Genomic DNA, 20,207 nt, shown 5'->3' with positions numbered 1-20,207 from the left:
CGCTGAGAAGAGGAATCAGAGCTGCCAAGGAAAGATACTCTGAGAAGTTGAGGAGCAAGTTTCTTCAGTTTGGAAGGGCATGCAAGAAATCACCAGCTATAAGAGGAAAGCCCCCCGCTCTTTGGGCAATCGTCAGCTGACGAACAACCTGAAAAATATGAATGAGTATTCAGTATATGAGTCTGAAGAAGGGTTTCGGCCCGAAACGTCGCCTATTTCCTTTGCTCCATAGATACTGCTGCACCCGCTGAGTTTCTCCAGCATTTTTGTGTACCTTTGAATGAGTATTACTGCAGGTTTGAAAATCAGAAACGTAACCCTGAAACCCCCTCCCCAACAAACACAGCCAGACCCCAGTTTGCAAAGAATGGACCCGGCACCCGCTCCTTCCCATTCACCACTTCACACCTACTTAAGGCAAGACTCCAGTATGAAAAGAGTGGAGCCTTTCCCACCCCACCCAACCACTTCACACCCACTCACAGCCTGACCTCAGTCTGCAAAGACTGGGCCCTTCTGCACCCACCCCACTCCAATCACCACTTCACTCCAATCACCACTTCACCCCCAATGACTGCACCTCCACAGACACCTCTGTCAAGCTTCTCAAGTTTGTGGATGACACAACCCTGATTGGACTGGACCAGGATGGGGATCTCTGTACTCTTTTCAGTTTGACATCTTTCCGATAACATGGTGCCCAGAACTGAACACAATATTCTAAATGCGGTCTCACCAACGTCTTATACAACTGCAACATGACCTCCCAACTTCTATACTCAATACTCTGACTGATGAGGCCAACGTGCCAAAATAGTTTTTGACCACCTGATATACCTGCGACACGACCTTCAAGGAACCATGCAACCATCAACCATTCCTCTGCCCACCTGGCTAATTGATCCAGATCCGGCTGCAATCTTTCACAACCATCTTCACTATCTGCAAAACCACTCACTTCTGTATCATCAGCAAACGTGCTAATCTTGCCCTGTTCTGTGACGTTTCAGAGTGCTGGAGTAACTCAGCGGGTCGGGTGAGTATAGAAGTTGGGAGGTCATGTTGCAGTTGCATAAGAAGTTGGTGAGGCCGCATTCAGAGTATTGTATTCAGTTCTGGGCACCATGGTATAGGAAAGATGTCATCAAACTGGAAAGGGTACAATAAAATCATGATTTGAATAGATATGGTTGAGTCTTTTGCCCAGAGTAAGTGAATCGAGGAGCAGAGGACATAAGGTGATGGGCAAAAGATTTAATAGGAATCTGAGGGGTATGTTTTTCACACAAAGGGTGGTAGGTGTATGGAACAAGCTGCCAGAGGAGGTAGTTGAGGCGGGGACTATCGCAACATTTAAGAAACAGTTAGACAGGTACATGGATAGGACAGGTTCGGAGGGATATGGATCAAACGTGGGCAGGTGGGACTAGTGCAGATGGGACATGCTGGGCCGAAGGGCCTGTTTCCATACTGTATCACCCTATGACTCTATCTTTCCCTCTCAAACCAATTCTCCTGCCTTCCCCCCATTACCTCTGACACCCGTATCAATCAAGAATCTATCAATCTCCTCCTGAAAAATGTCCATTGACTTGACCTCCACAGCTGTCTGTGGCAATGAATTCCACAGTTCACCATCCTTTGACTTAAGAAATTCCTGCTCATCTCCTTCCTAAAGGAATGTCTTTTAATTCTGAGGCTGTGGCCACTGGTCCTAGACTCTCCCACTAGTGGAAACATCCTCTCCACATCCACTCCATCCAGGTTTTTACCAGGCTGGGACAGATAGCAACAGCTTCACACCATGTCCCAAAGCTTGTGTCCTGTCCTGCATCACCCAAGGCAGCAGAGATGTTATAGGAGAGGGCAACCACCGTAACAAAGTAGCTCACGATGGTTTGGGTAACATTCAGGAATGTCTATGTATGGCACATCATGAATATTACTGAAGAACGGTCTTGACCCAAACTATTTTTTAATTTTTTTAAATTTTATTTCTATTAGAAGTACAGTAAATTACAATAATACACATCAGATATATCTTATTTCATTTGTTGTACCACTTCGTTTCTTGAACTTTAAAAAAGGTAGAAATAAAAGAAGTAAGGAAAGTGAGCGAGAATCGTGAAGGTGCAGGAAAGTGTTTGGAAAAGAAAGCCCCTTAGGGAAGAAGTTAGAGAAGGAAGTAAAGAAAGGAAATAAGACCCTAGAAAGAAAAGAAAAAAAAAGGAAAAACAATCGCTCTATTGTAACACAAAACTCGCAAAAAAGGAAATACCAACCGTGTTTTAAAAAATATATATATTTTATACCCCCCATTTTATACCCGAACTATAATCTATACCTTTTCTCCAGAGATGCTGCCTGACCCACTGAGTTACTCCAGGACTCTGTGAAACATCACTCCACAGATGCTGCCTGACTCGATGAGTTACTCCAGCACTCTGTGAAACGTCACCTATTCATATTCTCCGCAGTTGCTTGACCCGTTGAGTTACTCCAGCACTTTGTGACTATTTTCCCTTCACCCATCTGCCCAAGCCCACTCTGCCCACTCCTTTCCTATGTTCCTTTCCACCCATAAACCTCTCTCTGCCTTTACATTTCATTCCTCTTTCAAATCTGCTCTACTTATCTACATGCATTTTTCTTCTTCACTTTTTAGTCATAGAATGACGCAGTGTGGAAACAGGCCCTTCAGCCCAACTTGCCCACACCGACCGACATGCCCCATCTACACAAGTCCCACTCACAGGCGTTTGGCCCATATCCATCTAAATCTGTCCTATCCGTGTACGTGTCCAAATGTCTCTTAAACATTAGGATAGTCCCAGCCTTAACTACCTCCTCTGGCAGCTCGTTACATACACCCAGCACCCTTTGTGTGAAAAAGCTACCTCAAATTCCTGTTAATTTCTGAAATATTGGTCATACATTTGGTGCAAACATGCTCCAAAACAAGGCTCAGATTGGATCAGAGAGCATCTAAAACCCCTGAGCTTCCAGGGCCTTTAAGTGGGCCCTGGACCCCGGCATCGAGGGACTTCACGCTTCGCGCTCGTGATGTGTGCAGCGCACACATTATTTCACATTAAGTTTTTTGTAATCCTGTCATGCCACCCCCCTTTTTGAAAAGCTTCGTACGGGCCTGCAGTGTCACGGAGTCACAGAGTTAGAGTTAAACCCCTGTCCCACGGTACGAGTTCATTCCAAGAGTTCTCCCGAGTTTGCCCCGATTCATTTGAAGATTTACGGTAATGGCCACTCATCGGTACTCGGGGCTCTCGTGGACATTTTTCATCAAGTTGAAAAATCTTCATGAGTCTTCCCATGCTTACCTGCCGTTAGCGAGTCTTCCCGAGTACCTGCCGTTAGCGCTAAGAGACGTCCGCGAGCGCCGACGTACCCACTATGTTCATTCTCCATGCTTACCACGAGTTTGATTTTTTTTAAACTCGGGAGAGCTCTTGGAATGAATTCGTACCGTAGGACAGGGCTTTTACAGAGTCATAGCATTACAGTCACACAGTCACCGAGTCACAGTCACATTGTTACATAGTTACAGAGTCACAGTCAGAGTCTGAGTCACAGAGTCACAGTTAGAGTTAAGGGACTGTCACACCAGCATGCGATTGCATGCATCTAGCGCGACCAAACGTGGTCATTTGAGGCGTACGGCCTCGCGGGGCCGGTCCCAATTCCAACTGCGGAGGCGTCTGGAGTTGTGCGGGGCTGGTCCCGACATCATACTCACCAATCCTCACGCAGGAGGCGGGCCGACTGAATTTGGACGTCGCACGGCGTCGGGCGGTGACGTCATCGCGCAACACCACGCCCTAGGCGTACACCATCAAGACGCTGCGTACAGCGTCGAGACGCTGCGTACAGCCTCAATACGGCTGCGGGCCGACAGGCCATTTTCACGCGAGATTTTCGGACAGTGCAAGATTTTTGGAGCCCCGCGCGATGTCGGGACCAGCCCCACACAACTCCATATGCCTCCGCCGATCGAAGTGGGACCGGCCCCGCGAGGCCGTACGCCTCAAGCGACCACATTTGGTCGCGCTAGACGCATGCTATCGCATGCTGGTGGGACAGGCCCTTTAGAGTAGGTATGTTACAAAACCTACCTGAATCGTGGCTGAGCATCTGCCCTACTCAGTGTGTGTGATTTTGGCGCTGTTTAGAGGGGGCGGGTTTAAAACGCGATTTTTACTAGGCTGTTGCAATCGAAAATGTTCAGCCTAGTAAATCATTAACGGAAAATCGCTGAAAGACCCCGTCGCAAAAGGTATTATTAGTTTTTATGGCCTTGTATAATAGTTATAGTAGTTTAAAAATCACTCTCTCAACCCGCAACCTCTCGCAGCCCCAGGGTTTTATAAACCAAACAATTAAAGGTATGTACCTTATTTTTACATTAAATGGGGCTTGTATATAACCCTGTGTATAAAGTTTTCTATAGCGAGTAGTTCATTTTGGGCTCTTTATATCCCGCAGTATTTTTCTGGACACTTGAGGGCACAAATCCAGCGCAATGTGAACGTTCTAAACCAGCGCGTTCACAGGAACCCACTAGAAAGCCGATTTTAATTGACTTTAATTTACAGCAATTGAACACTAAATTCCTTCCATTTGGCCTATAAATTGATGTAAATGAGATTTAAAAATCATGTTTTATTGTGAATTATTTGTGAATATTATTTGGACACTTGGGCTATTTAAAAATGTTAATCATATTTATTAAGAAATGGATAGATGTTTAGATCTAGTAATTGAAGTTTGAAATTAGCTACAATTGGGTAACTAACTAGTTATATGCTTTAATTTCAGGTCATCCAAGTAAGATTATTTTATATTTGTTTCAGAATGCTTCAATCTATGATAACTGAAAATTTCATTCAGTTCTCTTAACTTTTTAAGAAGGTTATGGGCTTTTGACTGTCCACGATCACAGCTTTTTTGTTATGTCCATAGAAAATCAATAGGGAACAAGATGCTAATTTCCGAATATGAAAATGGCCATAACTTTTTTATTACTTGAGATATGAAAGTGAATTAGGTGTCAAATTAAACTTATTGTTATACTTTATCTGATGGGATAAATTGCAGACTTGATTTTTTAAATCTCAAAATTTTGTAACATTGCTATTTATAGTTAGAGTTATGGCTCTGTCTCACGGTGCGAGTCCACCCACAAGTGATCCTGAGTTTAAAACAAATCAAACTCGTGGTAATCACGTAGAATTAACATAGCGGGAACGTTGGAACTCGTGGACGTAACTTAGCGACTCGTAATGCTAACGGCAGGTATTCGGGAAATTTGTTAACTCGTGAAAATCGTTCAACATGATGAAAGATTTCCACGAGTCAATTTTACTCTTGAAGTAAAAAATTTAAAGGGTTGCCCCACAGATGCCTTTTAAATCTTTCCCTTCTCCCCTTCATCTGTTTTAGATGTCACCACCCAGTGGAGAGTACTATGGCTACTCACGTAATCCACGCCCTTCATGGTCACCCTCCCAGCCTCCAGGGAAATAGAGTCAGCCTATTACTCAGCTAATACTCCCCCTACAACTCAAACCTCCTAGTCCCAGTAACAGGCTTAGGAAGTTCAGCATGGTCCCCTACAACTCTCACCAACTTCTACAGATGCATCATAGAAAGCATTTTATCGGGATGCATCACAGTTTGGTTTGGGAGCAGCTCCACCCAAGACCGCAAGAAATTGCAGCAAATTGTGAACGCATCCCAGGCCATCACAACCTCCCTTCTATTGACTCCATTTATACCTCATACTACCTCGGCATGGCTAGCCGCATAATCAAGGAAGAGTTGCACCCTGGCCAGTCCCTCTTCACCCCTCTCCCATCAGGCAAAGGTTACAGAAGTGTGAAAACGCACATTGCCAGATTCCGAGACAATTTCTTCCCAGCTGTTATCAGGCAACTGAATCATCCTACCACAACCAGGGAGCAGTGCAGAACTACTATCTACCTCATTGGTAACCCTTGAACTATTCTTGATCGGACTTTGCTGGCTTTACCTTGCACTAAACGTTATTCCCATACCATGTCTCTTCCCATGTAAATGGATTGATTGTAATCATGTATTGTCTTTACACTGACTGGCTAGCACACAACAGAAGCTTTAAACTGTGCCTCGGGACACGTGTCAATAAACTCAACTGAGTTGAACTGAACATGTACGTATCTATTTTTTGCAGTTGTACAACCGTAATATGACGGTTAATATCAACAGAGCATCTAAAATTATTGGCTTACCCCTACCATCCCTTGAATCACTTTACCACAAACGGACATTACACAGAGCCCGCAAGATCATCTCTGATCCTACTCACCCTGCACACTATGCCTTTCAGCTACTGCCCTCTGGGAGGCGCTACAGGACAATTGCCTCAAAAACAAACCGCTTTAAAAACAGTTTCATTTCCACTGCAATTAACATTTTAAACTCTGTACGGTGAGGAATAAGAATAAGCATGGCCCTTATGTATTATGTAATGCGTCTGTTTGTATGTATATCTATGCTATATGTTTAATGTTTGATGAAATGTTGGAACCTGTACCGAGCTGTACTGATAACAAATTCCACCAGCTTGGCTATGTGGTCATTAAAATACAATAATACAATGATGTTCTAACATTTACATTCAATACACAAACCAATGAACATAGAAGATAGACACAAAGTGCTGGAGCAACTCAGCGGGTCAGGAAGCATGACTGAAGAAAAAGGATTGGTGACATTTTAGGTCAGAACCCTCCTGCAGTCTGAAGAAGGATTCCAACCTGAAACGTTATCCATTCTTTTTCTCCAGAGATGCTGTCTGATCCACTGAGTTGCTCCAGCACTTTGTGTCTATCTTCAATATAAACCAGCATCTGCAGTCAGTGGCAGACTGGTCAGGGTGTCAGCTTGCCCGATGGCAAGTGGGCCCCTGATGAAGTGGGCCCCCTTTGTCTCCTGGCAACCATAATATTTAGACGCAGTCCGCCACTGTCTGCAGTTCATTCCTACACCCAATGAGCAATGATCGGTACAGCTCAGGAATGGGCCTTTCAACCCACAATGGCAATACTGAACATAATGCCAAATTAAACCAATAGCTTAGAATCATGGAAACAGGCCCATTGCCCACACCAGCCAACATGCCCCATCTACACTAGTCCCACCTGCCAGCGTTTGGCCCATAATTCCCTAAACCTGTCCTATACATGTACCTTTCTAAATGTTTCTTAATCATCACAATTGTACCTATCTCAAGTACCTCCTCTGGCAGCTCGTTCCATACACGCACTGCCCTTTGTGTGACAAAATTGCCCCTCAGGTTCCTATTAAATCTTAAACCTATGTCCTCTGGTCCTCGATTCTCCTACTTTGGGCAAGAGACTGTGTGTCTACCCAATCTATTCCTCTCATGGTTTTGTGCACCTCTATATGATCACCCGTCACCCCCCTGGGCACCAAGGAATAGAGTCCTCGCCTTTATAGCTTCTGCCGTGTGTGATCATATTCCTGCACATCTATGTGTCTATGTAAAAGCCGTCCATCTTTATATACTCACCCTCGTTATTTATGGCCAGTATAGTCGCTGTGTACTTCCCATTCACCACATGTTCAGACTCGTGGTCAGGTATTTTGGCCAGAGAGATCTCTGACGTTTCTTGGTCAATAAATAAGTAGTTGGCTGCATCAGAACCTTTTGCATATCTGCAGGAAAAGACACAAAAGCAAGCGTGGTTTTGTTTTGCTAAATTGCATGCATGTTCAACAACTGCTCCTGCACAAACAGTCGCAAACTCACGGGCACACTCACACAAGGACAGGCACACACACCCCCATCACACAATAAATGCGCACACACACCCAGACACACTCACAAGCACAAACACAAATACCACACACACACACACACATATACAGACACAAAAACTCAGCATTACACATGCATAACACACACATGCAGATGCTCACACAAAAATAAAACACGCACACGCATGCAACTCATAGACAACACACACCCATGCACAGCACACAGGCACAAACACACACACAAAACACACATGCACGCACATATACACACAAAATACACGCACACATGCAATTCACGGACAACACACACCCATATATACAAAACACAATGTTATTACACACAACACACATGTACATAGACATAAAAAAACAACACATACACACACAAAGGCACACAAACATAACACATACAGAGACACAAATACACATTACATGTGCAGACACACACGCACACGCACCCAACACAAAATGCCCATATGCACCACCTACACACAAACCCCACAAAGGTAGTCATACAGACACAGGCTCGTTTCAACATGCTGGCAATGCCCGTGAGCACTCATGCATGTGAGGTGGGGCAATAGAGGAACACTCTACCTGACAGTTGTGCTCTCTTTGCCAGTGTCAGCACTGATGGCTGGGTACCTTCCCAGCTTCTGACCGATTGTGACTTTCTTACTGTTTTCGCTGATGGTGATTCTCTTTGTGGTTGGCTTGAATGAGAACCCTTCCTTCTGATCCTTTACATTGACTATTAACCGAATAGGCTTGCCGCCTCCACCTCCGCCTCCACCTCCGCCTCCACCTCCACCTCCGCCTCCACCTCCGCCTCCGCCTCCGCCTCCGCCTCCGCCTCCGCCTCCGCCTCCGCCTCCGCCTCCGATGATGGAAATTCCACCAGCGGCTAAACTGGTCATAACAGAAGAGTGATACTTTGCTTTGTTGGTAACTCGGAGGAGAAGTTCTCGAGTTGATGACTCTTCATAATCCAGTTCCTGTGCAGGGATTATGAGGGAAGACAATCATTACAAAGTTAGCCGAGCTAGGTGGGCTGCAGGGGGAGGTTGTTCAGACGGCCCCTATTTTTTAAAAATGTAATCAATTATTGCAATAATGTATACAATACATTATTGCAATAATGTCAATCCACATATCCAAGGAAGGCGATGGCCGGAGGGCCGACAGCAGTCTGGGGCTCGCCTGGAATGGGCACTGAGCACAACAACTAGAGCATGGATTGGACTTTGAAAAGGCGCCAAGACATGGCGCATTGAACCATTGTACCAAAACTTTATGGACAAAATCCCACCTTAATGGTCAATGGTGTTTTATTGTTGCATGTGTAAATGCACAGTGAAATTTAGTTTAGTTTCGAGTTTACACATACAGGCCCTTCGGCCCACCAAGTCCACACTCACCAGTGATCCCCGTACATTAGTTCCATCCTACACACTAGGGCCAATTTCAAATTTTACGAAAACCAAATAACCTACAAACCTGCACGTCTTTGGAATGTGGGAGGGAACTGGAGCCCTCCATCATCAATCCCACCCCCACTGTCTTGCGAGGAGCGGAGATTTTTAATAGATTTTTTTTCACTGAATTTCAAAATCCGGATTACAGAACATGGGTGGGATTGTCCCCCACCTCTCAAAACATGGGGACGTTTCCCCCTGTGTCCTTCCCCTCCTGAAGTTTGGTTAGGACGGTCAAAGAAAGAACGACCTTTGTTACCATTATTGCCACAGAAGGGCGTGGAAGCCAAGTCAATGGATATTTTTAAGGTGGAGATTGACATATTCTTGATCAGTACTGGTGTCAGGGGTTACGGGGAGAAGGCACGAGAGTGAGGTTGAGAGTGAAAGATAAATCAGCCATGATTGAATGACGGAGTAGCTTTGATGGGCCGAATGGCCTAATCCTGCACCTACAACTCATGTATGATTTGCAACTTTACCTTTTGAAGCACGAGGATTCCTTCATTGGTTTTCTCATCCATCACAAATCGGAAGTGGCCTCCTTCATTCCCCTCAATAATCTCAAAGTTTCCCAGCCAGTTATCGGTATATTCTTGGTCCATATCGATCACTTGTATGCGTGTCACTTCATCGCTCACAGTATTCTCCTGAACAGATACTTCATACTGGAGGCAGAAAATAAAACACTTAGTGGTGAATTCAAGTGGAAGGCCTGTTTCCATGCTGTATCTTGAATCTTAAATGTAAACTAGAAATCCGCTCCACTTAGGTATATCAGCAGGTCTTTAAAAAACCAGTGTTGATGGTGGGTTCTCTCCCCCCTCACCTCCCAATCCTACATCTATCACCAAGAAGGCCTATCGGGCAGTGGGTGCTTGAGAACACCACCCTACTTGGAGGTGCTCAAACACTGTGTTAATCTGGAAATATATCGCTGTCCACTGTCCCACCAATCATGGCGGGGTCTAAACCTCCCTTTTTAAAAACATTTTTTTTTTTTTCCCGTAAATGTTTTTTTTTATTAGATTTTTAAACAAATGTACAATTTACAAGGGAAGGTAGAAAGCTCAAACAATTTAAAAAACACTTAAACAAAATTATCAAATTAAAATATTAACATTTTTATCTATAATATATTCAACCTCCTGTGGTGACCAGCGTTCACAGAAGGCCTCCACAGTCCCCATGGACACCGCGTGTTCCCTTTCTAGGGACACGCGGGCACGGACGTAACCCCGGAAAAGGGGCAGGCAGCCGATCGCTGTGCGGCCATCGACTGCCCGCTGCCTGGACCCGCGAATGGCCATCTTGGCCAGGCCCAGGAGCAGACCGACAGGGAGACCCCCTCCTCCCTCCCGACCCTCCCCCCTCTGTACCGGGTGCCCATAAATTAATAGCGTTGGACTAAAATGTAGCCAAAACTTGAGGAGCAGCCCTTTCAGATACTCGAACAGTGGCTGCAACCTCTCACACTCTATGTACACATGGAACACGGTCTCTTCCTCACCGCAGAAATGACAAGCAGGGGAAGAGTCCGTGAACCGGCTCAAATACCTATTACAGGCCACGGCTTTGTGCAACACTCTCCACCCCAGGTCCCCGATGTAAAGGGGGAGGACTCCCTTGTAGAGAGACCTCCACTGGGGACCGCTCCCCTCGTCAGGTGGTAACACGGACCGCCAGGGTGTGTCTGGACGGAAGACGAGGGCGAGGAAGTGGAGAGTGTGCAAGAGCAGCCTGTACAGTACGCGCCTCTCCGCGTCACAGAACGGCACGCTGGGCATCTCGGAAAGGCGGCTCATGTTGCATGGGGCCGGCTCTCGGGGAGGGACCCGGGCCGTGGGCCCTATGAACAATTCCGACTGAGCGGGGGTAAGCTCGGCCGGAATCGCTCCATGCACACGCCTCTCCTTGACACCCACCGTCACATCCACGACACCCCCCTCCCCCTGAGGAGCAGGGCCCTGGCTGAAGGTGACCAAATTCCTGGCCTTCAGGAGGTCACGGTAAAAGCCAGGCAACTCCCGCCTATCCCGCCTAGCCCGTCGACTCATGCCCGCTACCGGGAGCCGTGAGCCCTCCTGAAGGCAGCGTCCCCTGGCGAAAAAAGTACGTCGCTAGCACGTGCCATTTAGGAGGGTAGTCCGAGTAGACGTACCTCCGCAGGGTCCTGAGTCGGAGAGCCGCCACCTGGGTACGAATACAGACCAGCGCCTGACTGCCCTCCCACCAAGAGACCAGAGCACTTCCCCCAGTTGATCTTGGCGGAGGAAGCAGCCGAGAAAACCTGTTGGCACTCACGCATACTCCGCAGGTCAACAGGGTCGGTGAACATGACATCATCGGCGTAGGCCGAGAGGACCACCTCCATCCCCGGGGGTCTCAACCTCCCTGGAGCATCCTCTTCACCACTCCAGCACGCCATCCACCATGTCAATAAATTCTGTCCTCGTCAATGACATCCCTGTTTTCCAGAATAATCAACTTCTACAGAGGCACCGTAGAGAGCATCCTATTGGGATTGGTTGCTTTAGGAACTTGGTTCGCGGTTCACAGGAACTGTCCAACTTGGCTTCGTCCGAGACCGCAAGAAATTGCAGAGAGTTGTGAATGTAGCTTCGTCCATCACACAGACCAGGTTCCCCATGATCGACTCCATCTACACTTCACACTGCCTTAGAAATGCTGTCCCTAAATCTAGAGGAGTGTAATTTCACACTTCTGTACCTCATGTTTGATGGGAGAGGGGAAAAGAGAGAGACTGATTATGTCCTTGATTATGATGGTGGCCTTGCCATGGCTGGCTGAAGCATAAACGGAGTCAAGGGAGGGTGGTTTGCTTGATGGTGTGGGCTAAGTCCACAACGCTCTGCAGGAACTTGTGATCTTGGATGGAGCTGTTCCAAAATCACACTGCAATGCATCTCAATAAAATGCTTTCTGTGGTGGGGACATGCCAAACCCCACATGCCAAACATCTTAAGGAAGTAGAGGAGCTAGTTTGCTTTCCTGGCCGTTCAACGCGGGTGTGCAGCCTTTATTCTTTATTCTCACGTCTATACCTCATATTTTTCCAAGGTTGGAATATTGTCATTGACATCCAGGATATGGATTTGGACGTTTGCAGTCGAAGCCAACCCCTTGTAGTTTCCATTCAAATCTTGCCCTTTCACCACAAGGGTGTACAAATCTTTGGTCTGTCAGAACAAGACAAACAGTTTACTGTAACATTATTATATGCAAGTACTTTCTGTACACCAGCAATATACCCCTGCCCTCCTTCCCCTCCTCTCCACTCTCTCCCACTCCATTCCTCTCTCTCCCCCCCCCCCCTACTCTCTCCCCTTCCGCCCTCTCTCCCCATCTCCTCACCCCCTATCTCTCTCTCTCCCCCTCTCTCTCCCTCCCCCTCCCCATCTCTCCCCCCCCCCCCACTCCCTCCCCCCCTCTCTCTCCCTCCCCCTCTCTCTCCGCCTCTCTCTCCCCCTATCTCTCCCCTCCCCCAACCACCCCCTCTCTTCCCTCCCCCAACCACCCCCTCTCTTCCGTCCCCCAACCACCCCCCCCTCTCTCCCCTCCCCCTAACCACCCCCCCTTTCTCTTCCCCCCTATCTCTCCCCCCCCCCTAACCACCACCCCCCCCCCCCCCCTCTCTCTCCCCCCCTCCCCCCAGTACTTTGTGTCTAACAAATTCAATAGGCTGGGCTGGACATTTGTAAATTAGCTTCAACAGAGTTGCAGAAAGTGAATCTTTGATACAAACCTCTCTGTCTAAGTTAGTTGCTATTGTTCTAACCATTCCATTACCAAACGTCTCAAACATATTCATGCCTCCCTGGGATTGAATACTGTAGGCAATACGGGCATTATTTCCTATGTCTGCATCTGTGGCTACGATTGTTAAATTCTGAACCACGGTACCTAGAAGAAAACGCAATGCAAATGTCGATTAATGGCTTAGGTTTAGCTTTGGTTTATTATTGTCACGCGTACCGAGGTACAGTGAAAAGTTTTTAGTTGAGCAAGAGAAAAGACTATGTCTATTACAAAGACTAAAGACTATTACAATCAAGCTGTCCACAGTGTATAGATACCTGATAAAGGGAATAATGTTTAGTGCAAGATAAAGTCCGATCAAGGACGGTTTGAATGTCTCCAATGCGGTAAATTGGAGGTCAGGACCTCTCTCTGGATGTTGAAAGGATGGTACAGTTGCCCGATAACCGCTGGGAAGAAACTGTCCCTGAATCTGGAGGTGTGCGTTGTCACATTTCTATACCTCTTGCCTGATGGGAGAGGGGAGAAGAGGGAGTAACCAGGCTAAGACTGTTTCTTGATTTTGCTGGTGACCTTGCCGAGGCAGCGTGAAGTTTAGATGGAGTCAATGGAAGGGAGGTTGGTTTGTGTGATGGTCTGGGCTGTGTCCACAACTCTCTGTAATTTCTTGCGGTCTTGGATGAAGCTGTTCCTAAACTAAATGGCAAAACTAGAAAGCTGTTTCCTCCCATGTTTTTATGCTTAGCTCTAGATTTGTCCAGAGAGAGGTCCTGACCTCCAATTTACCTCATTGGAGCCATTCAAACCATCCTCGATCAGACTTTATCTTGCACAAAACATTATTCCCTTTATTGTCATGGGTACCTAGGAACAGTGAAAAGCTTTTGTTTGCGTGCTATCCGATCACAGTTACACAGTTCCCTGAAGGTCGCGTCACATGTAGATAAGGTGGTGAAGAAGGCTTTTGGTACATTGGCCATCATCAGTCAAGTCAATGAGTATAGAGCTTGGGACATTATGTTACAGTTGTACAAGACCTTTGTGAGGTTGCATTTGGAGTATTGTGTTCAGTTTGGTCAGCTGGCTTTAGGAATGATGCCATTAAAGTTGAAAGAGTGCAAGGATGTTGTCAGGACTTGATGGGCTGAGCCATAGGGCAAGGTTGGGTTGTGTAAAATCATGAAGGGATAAATAGGGAATAGATCATAGCATGAATACACAGTCTTTTGCCCAGGTTAGGGTAATCAACAACCAGAGAACATAGTTTTAAGGTAAGATGGGAAAGATTTAATGAGAACCTTTTTTTTTACTTGGGAGGTGGTAGGAACATCAAATGAGCTGTCAGAGGAGGTAGTTGAGGCAGGTGTTATAATAACATTTGGACAGGTACATTGATAGAAAATGTTAGAGGGATAGTGCAAATGCAGGCAAATGAGACTAGATTAGATGGGGTATCTTGGTCAACATGCACAAGTTGGGCCTAAGGGCCTGTTTCTGTGCAGTATGACTATAAATCAGATAATACTATACATGAATATAATCGAGCCAAACACGTACAATAGGTAGAAATACTAGAGTGCGGAATAGAGTTGCTCAGCATTGCAGCATACTAGTTATAGAGCCATGGTCATAGTATTACAGCGTAAAACAGACCTTTCTGTTCCAGAGACAATGTCCAATGTGTGCAATGAGGTAGGATGGAGAATTGGGACAGTACCATAGCATATGGGAGGATCATTCAGAAGTCTGATAACAGCGGAGAAGAAGCTGTTCATGGTAGTGCTTTTAGTTTTCTGTATCTTCTGCAGATGGGACACAGAGCGCTGGAGTAACTCAGAGGGTCAGGAAACATCTCTGGAGAAGTTGGATAGGTGACCCTTGGGTCAGAACCCTTCTTCAAACGGATTGGGGTTTGCGGGGGAGGGAGAGAAGATAACTGGAAGGGGGAGGAGGCTGGACGAATAACAGGTTCTCTGTCCAGGGGGCAGGGACAATGTCGTCCACTGGTCCACGGCCGAGCCCCCGAGGCTCCGAAGTCGGGTCGCAACGCCACCATAACCCCGAAGTCGGCCAGCCTCGCGTTGGTAAGTCCTGGCTCTGCCTCCGGAGCCTCGAGGTCGGTCTCAGTTGGAGGCCGCCAGTTCCGCGATAGGCCTCAGCGCAGATGGAGACGGAGACGGGGGATACGGCAAGAAAGGCCGAAACCCCCCCGAAGGAAGAGTCCAAAAACATGTTTCTCCCACCCCCCCCCCACACATGCACAACTAAAATAAACCGAAATAAACTGTAACAACGGGAAGAAAGAAAACAAAAAAAGAAAAGAAAAACGGACTGCAGGCGAGCCACAGCTGCAAGGCACTTCCGGTCTTATCATTGGTTAGCTAACAGGGGCGACACGGTGGCATAGCAGTGGAGTTGCTGCCTTACAGCGCCAGGCTCGGATTCGATCCTGACTACAGGTGCCGTCTGTACGGAGTTTGTACGTTCTCCCTGTGACCGTGTTGGTCTTATCCGGATGCTCTGGTTTTACTCCTACACTCACAATACATGCAGGTTTGTAGATTAATTGGATTCTGTAAACATGTGGAATTTGTCCCTAGTGTGCAGGATAGTGCTAGTGTATTGCTGATGGGCGCGGGTTGGGTGGGCTGATGAGCATGTTTCCACGCTGTATCCCTAAAGTCTAAAGTCTAAAAGAGACAGAACTGCAGATGCTGGAATTCTGAGCAAAACAGTGTTGTAGTAACTCGGTGGGTCGGGCGGCATCTGTGGAGGGAATGGACAGATGACGTTTCAGACCGGGATCTTTCTGCGGACTGATTCTAGTAGGGAGGAGAAAGCTGGAAAAGAGCTGTGGGGGGTGGGGGTTTACAGAACCTGGTAAGTGAAAGGTGGATACAGGTGAGGAGGGTTTGATTGACTGATGGGTGGACCAAGGCTAGAGTTGATAAAGAGCCAATAGACAATAGACAATAGGTGCAGGAGTAGGCCATTCGAGCCAGCACCGCCATTCATTGTGATCATGGCTAATCATCCACAATCAGTACCCCGTTCCTGCCTTCTCCCCATATCCCCTGACTCCGCTATCTTTAAGAGCCCTATCAAGCTCTCTCTTGAAAGTATCCAGAGAACCGGCCTCCACCGCCCTCCGAGGCAGGGAATTCCACAGACTCACAACTCTCTGTGTGAAAAAGTGTTTACCCATCTTCCTTCTAAATGCCTTACCCCTTATTCTTAAACTGTGCCTCCTGTTTCTGGACTCCCCCAACATCGGGAACATGTTTCCTGCCTCTAGTATGTCCAGACCCTTAATAATCTAAGATCCCCTCTCATCCGTTTAAATTCCGAAGTGCACAAGCCCAGCCGCTCCATACTCTCAGCATATGACAGTCCCACCATCCCGGGAATTAACCTTGTGCCAAAAGGGTGTTGGATAAGGAGAGAAGAGGATTGGAAGAAGGGGGAGGTATATGGGTGGGGGTGGATGCTAGTGTGGAGGAAAGGGAACCAGGATAGTGGAAGAAATGTGTGTACACCAGGGAGGGAGGCGGAACAGGAAAGAGAGGTAGGAAGGAAGAGGGAGAGGGATGTTACCTAAAATGACAGAATTAAATATGCCCCTCCTCTCTTTCAGCTTTCTTCAACCCCCTGCCACCATCAGTTCCGGCTCAAAACCCTATCTCAAGCCCACAAGCTCAGGTAACAATCCATGTCTAACGATGGGTCCCAACTTGAAACGTCACCTATCCAGAGAGTTCTCCAGAGATGCTGCCTGTCTTGCCAAGTTACTCCAGCACTTCATGCCTTTTTTTGGCATGAAGCATCTGCAGTTCCTTGCTTCTTCTCTCTAATGTTCACATCCTAAGTTTGTAAGCTACCCGAGCGGTCGTCAGAAACGTGCCCCCCCCCCCCGTCATAGCACGGGTGTTTAAAAAACAGAGAGCTTAGGTTGAAGGTGAAGGATCAGAGGTTTAGAGATTTTCTTGTGCAGAGATCAGGGGCGGCACGGTGGAGTTGTCACCTTACAACGCCAAAGACCTGGGTTGAATCCTAGCCTCGAGGGCTGTCTGTACAGAGTTTGTACTTTCTCCCTGTGACCGCATGGGTTTCCTTCGGGTTTCCTCATTCACTCCAAAGTTCAGTGGCTTCTGTAAAAATTGTAAATTGGCTCTGGTATGTAGGATGGTGCTAGTATGTGGGGGTCGCTGGTCAGTGTGGACTCTTTGGGTCAAAGGGCCTATTTCCGCACTTTATCTTTGAAGTTTAAAGCTGCTCAGCGGGTGATCATTGAAGACGGTTCATGGTTCTTACCAAATGTGCACAGTTCTTCAACACCTCCCATGAACACTTGCTGCTGGAATACCGGGGCGTTATCATTCATATCCCCAACTTCAATCACAAGTTCCAGGGGCTTCTCTCTTGGTTGACCAGATTTATCCAGCGCTTGTGCCGTCAGCTGAAATTGAAATAACAAAAGAATCTTAAGGCACAAGGAATATACGGTTATGAAGCCTTGGCCATTCTTTGAAATAAATTTGCAATGGAGGATTGTCACATTCCTTTCATGGAGTCACATGGTCGTAGAGTTGTACAGCACGGAAACAGGCCCTTCGGCCCAACTCATCCATGCCGACCAAGATGTCCCATCTAAGCACATACCATTTGCCTGCATTTGGCCCATGTCCTTCTGAACCTATCCCATGGATGTAGAATAGAATAGAATAGAATAGAATAGAATAGAATAGAATAGAATAGAATATGTTTATTGTCATTGCACAAAACTGAGCAACGAAATTCCATTTGCTTCTCCTCCGTTAAAAGAAATACAACACAACACCAATGCACATATGTACAGTTAATAGTAGAATATAAATACATTTTTAAAAGAGTTTAAAAGAGTTTACAAAAGTCTTTTAAATTTGTTATGGTCCCTGCCTCAACTACCTACTCTGGCAGCTTGTTCCATACACCCACCACCCTCTGAGTGAGTGTTCAGGTTCCTCTTAAATATTTTTCCTCTCACCTTAAATCTATGTCCTCGGGTTCTTGATTCCCCTACTCTGGGTACGAGACTGCATTAAGGCAAAATTTCCCTCATGATTTTATGCACACCCACTGATTCGACCCTGACTATGGGTGCTGTCGGTGTGGAGTTTGCACAAACTCCCCGTGACCGCATGGGTTTTCTCCGGGTACGCCGGTTTTCTCGCACGCTCCAAAGACGTGCGGTTTTGTAGACGCACAGGTTTGTAGGCTAATTGACTTGGTTAAAAATTTGAAATTGTCCCTAGTGTGTGTGTGTAGGAAAGTGTTAGTGTGCGGGGGTCTCTGGTTGGCGTGGACGATGCTCTGTCTATGGTACAGCTGTGCCATCGTGCCGCCTGGCTTGGATCATTCATTTGGTTAGCATGCAAAAGAAAGCTACACACTGTACACCGACTATAACAAAGCTAAACCTGGACCTAAACACAAGCTAAAGGAACTTGCAAATATCTATATTACTAAAACTCATTTCTTGACCGGTTTTGGCTTTCTGTGCTGCGGTTTCCGAGAGTACGCCGCCACCTACGGCCGTCATTTTTGGCCACCTCGCTCAGAGCCCCCCTCCGCCACGTGTGTGCTGAGGATTTTTCCCGTTGATGAAAATTGACAGAGATATTAATGTTTTTACAACATTCCCCATTCTCTCTGCCGCCCTTGCTGGAGGGAGGGGGAACGACTATAAAACCAGGAAGTGGTGTGCCTCAATCAGTCTCTGCAAGTGGTGTGCCTCAATCAGTCTCTGCAAGTGGTGTGCCCCAATCAGAGCTTTGAATGACACTGACAAATGTCTACAGCACTGTGAGTGCCCTTAATTTGGTTTGAAAATGTAATTATGGTTAGAGGTAAAAAAGCACTGCCTGCAAATGGGGTTTGGGTTTGGGTTCCTCCCCCTCCCTCTCCTCCCCCCCCTCCCTCCTTCTCTCGCTCCTTCTCTCTCTTCCCCTCTCTCCCTCCCCTCCTCTCCCCCCCTCCCTCTCCTCTCCCCCCCCCTCTCCTCTCCCCCTGTCCTCTCACACCCCCCTCCTCTCCTCCCCCTCTCCTCCCCTCTCTCTCCCCGCTCACCCCCCCCCCCCTCTCCTCTCCCCTCTCTCCCCCCCCCCCCGCTCTCTCTACCCCCCCCTCTCTCCACCCCCCCCCCCGTCTCCCCCCACCCCCCCCTCTCTCCCCCCTCCCCCCTCTCCCTCTCCCCGGGGGGCGTGAGTGCGGGAGGGGGGGTAGTTAGTGTGTGACGCTGCATGCCGCCCCCCCCCCCCCCCAACAACCACACGTTGGGGGAACAGACCCAACGGGTCTGCACTTGGTCTTGTACTGTATATATATCCAGTGATCAGAACTCACCTTAAATTCGGGGTTTTTTTCACGATCCACTTGGCCTGTGATGTTTAAATAGCCTGTCTTTGTGCCGATCACAAACAAGCCAATTGGAGGTTGGTCTACCCCTGGTCCTGAGATGGTGTAGGTTAACGATTCATAGGCTTGGATGTCAGAGATAACCTAAAGGAGGAAATGGTGAGCAGAGATTTTAGACTTGGCACTTTACTTTAGACTTTAGAAAAACAGTACGGAAACAGGTCCTTCAGCCCACCGAGTCTGTGCCGACCAGAGATCATCCCGTGCTCGATACTCTCCTATACACACTAGGACACATAAACATTTTGTTTTTACAGAAGCCAAACAAACCTACAAACCTGTACGTCTTTGGAGTGTGGGAGGAAACCGGAGCACCCGGAAAAAATCCACGCAGGTCATGGGGAAAAGGTACAAACTCTGTGCAGACAGGACCCATGGTCAGGATCAAATCTGGCACTGTAAGGCAGCAGCTACCACTGCGTCACAATGCCGCCCCTAGACATGTTGCCATAAGATATTTGGACCATAAGACATAGGAGCAGAATTAGGCCATTCAGTCCATGGAGTCTACTCCGCCATTCAATCATGGCTGATCTATATTTTCCTCTCAAACCCATTCTCCTGCCTTCACCCAGAGAAAACCCATGTGATTACATGTAGAACGTGCAAACTTCACACAGACAGCATCCGTGGTCAGGATCGAATCTTGGGAGTTGATGCGGA

At 47.3% G+C, this 20,207-nt stretch overlaps 1 protein-coding gene across 1 annotated transcript in view; it reads right to left on the bottom strand.

Annotated features, from left to right (window-relative positions):
- The window catches only part of LOC129696425 (cadherin-4-like), a 54,753-nt gene that overhangs the window by 20,196 nt on the left and 14,350 nt on the right, over positions 1–20,207 (bottom strand). Inside the window, exons 5-11 of the mRNA XM_055634306.1 lie at positions 19,473–19,628; positions 17,403–17,547; positions 13,078–13,235; positions 12,377–12,511; positions 9,794–9,979; positions 8,434–8,831; positions 7,589–7,734 (exon numbers count right to left, since the gene is read on the bottom strand). Coding sequence (XP_055490281.1) covers positions 7,589–7,734; positions 8,434–8,831; positions 9,794–9,979; positions 12,377–12,511; positions 13,078–13,235; positions 17,403–17,547; positions 19,473–19,628 — 1,324 coding nt within the window. The remainder of the gene's footprint in view (positions 1–7,588; positions 7,735–8,433; positions 8,832–9,793; positions 9,980–12,376; positions 12,512–13,077; positions 13,236–17,402; positions 17,548–19,472; positions 19,629–20,207) is intronic.

The sequence above is a fragment of the Leucoraja erinacea genome, chromosome 4 (assembly GCF_028641065.1).
Source record: "Leucoraja erinacea ecotype New England chromosome 4, Leri_hhj_1, whole genome shotgun sequence".
Lineage (NCBI taxonomy): Eukaryota > Metazoa > Chordata > Chondrichthyes > Rajiformes > Rajidae > Leucoraja > Leucoraja erinaceus.
The sequence above is the reverse complement of the archived record's forward strand: the minus strand, read 5'-3'. Positions and strand labels throughout refer to the sequence as shown.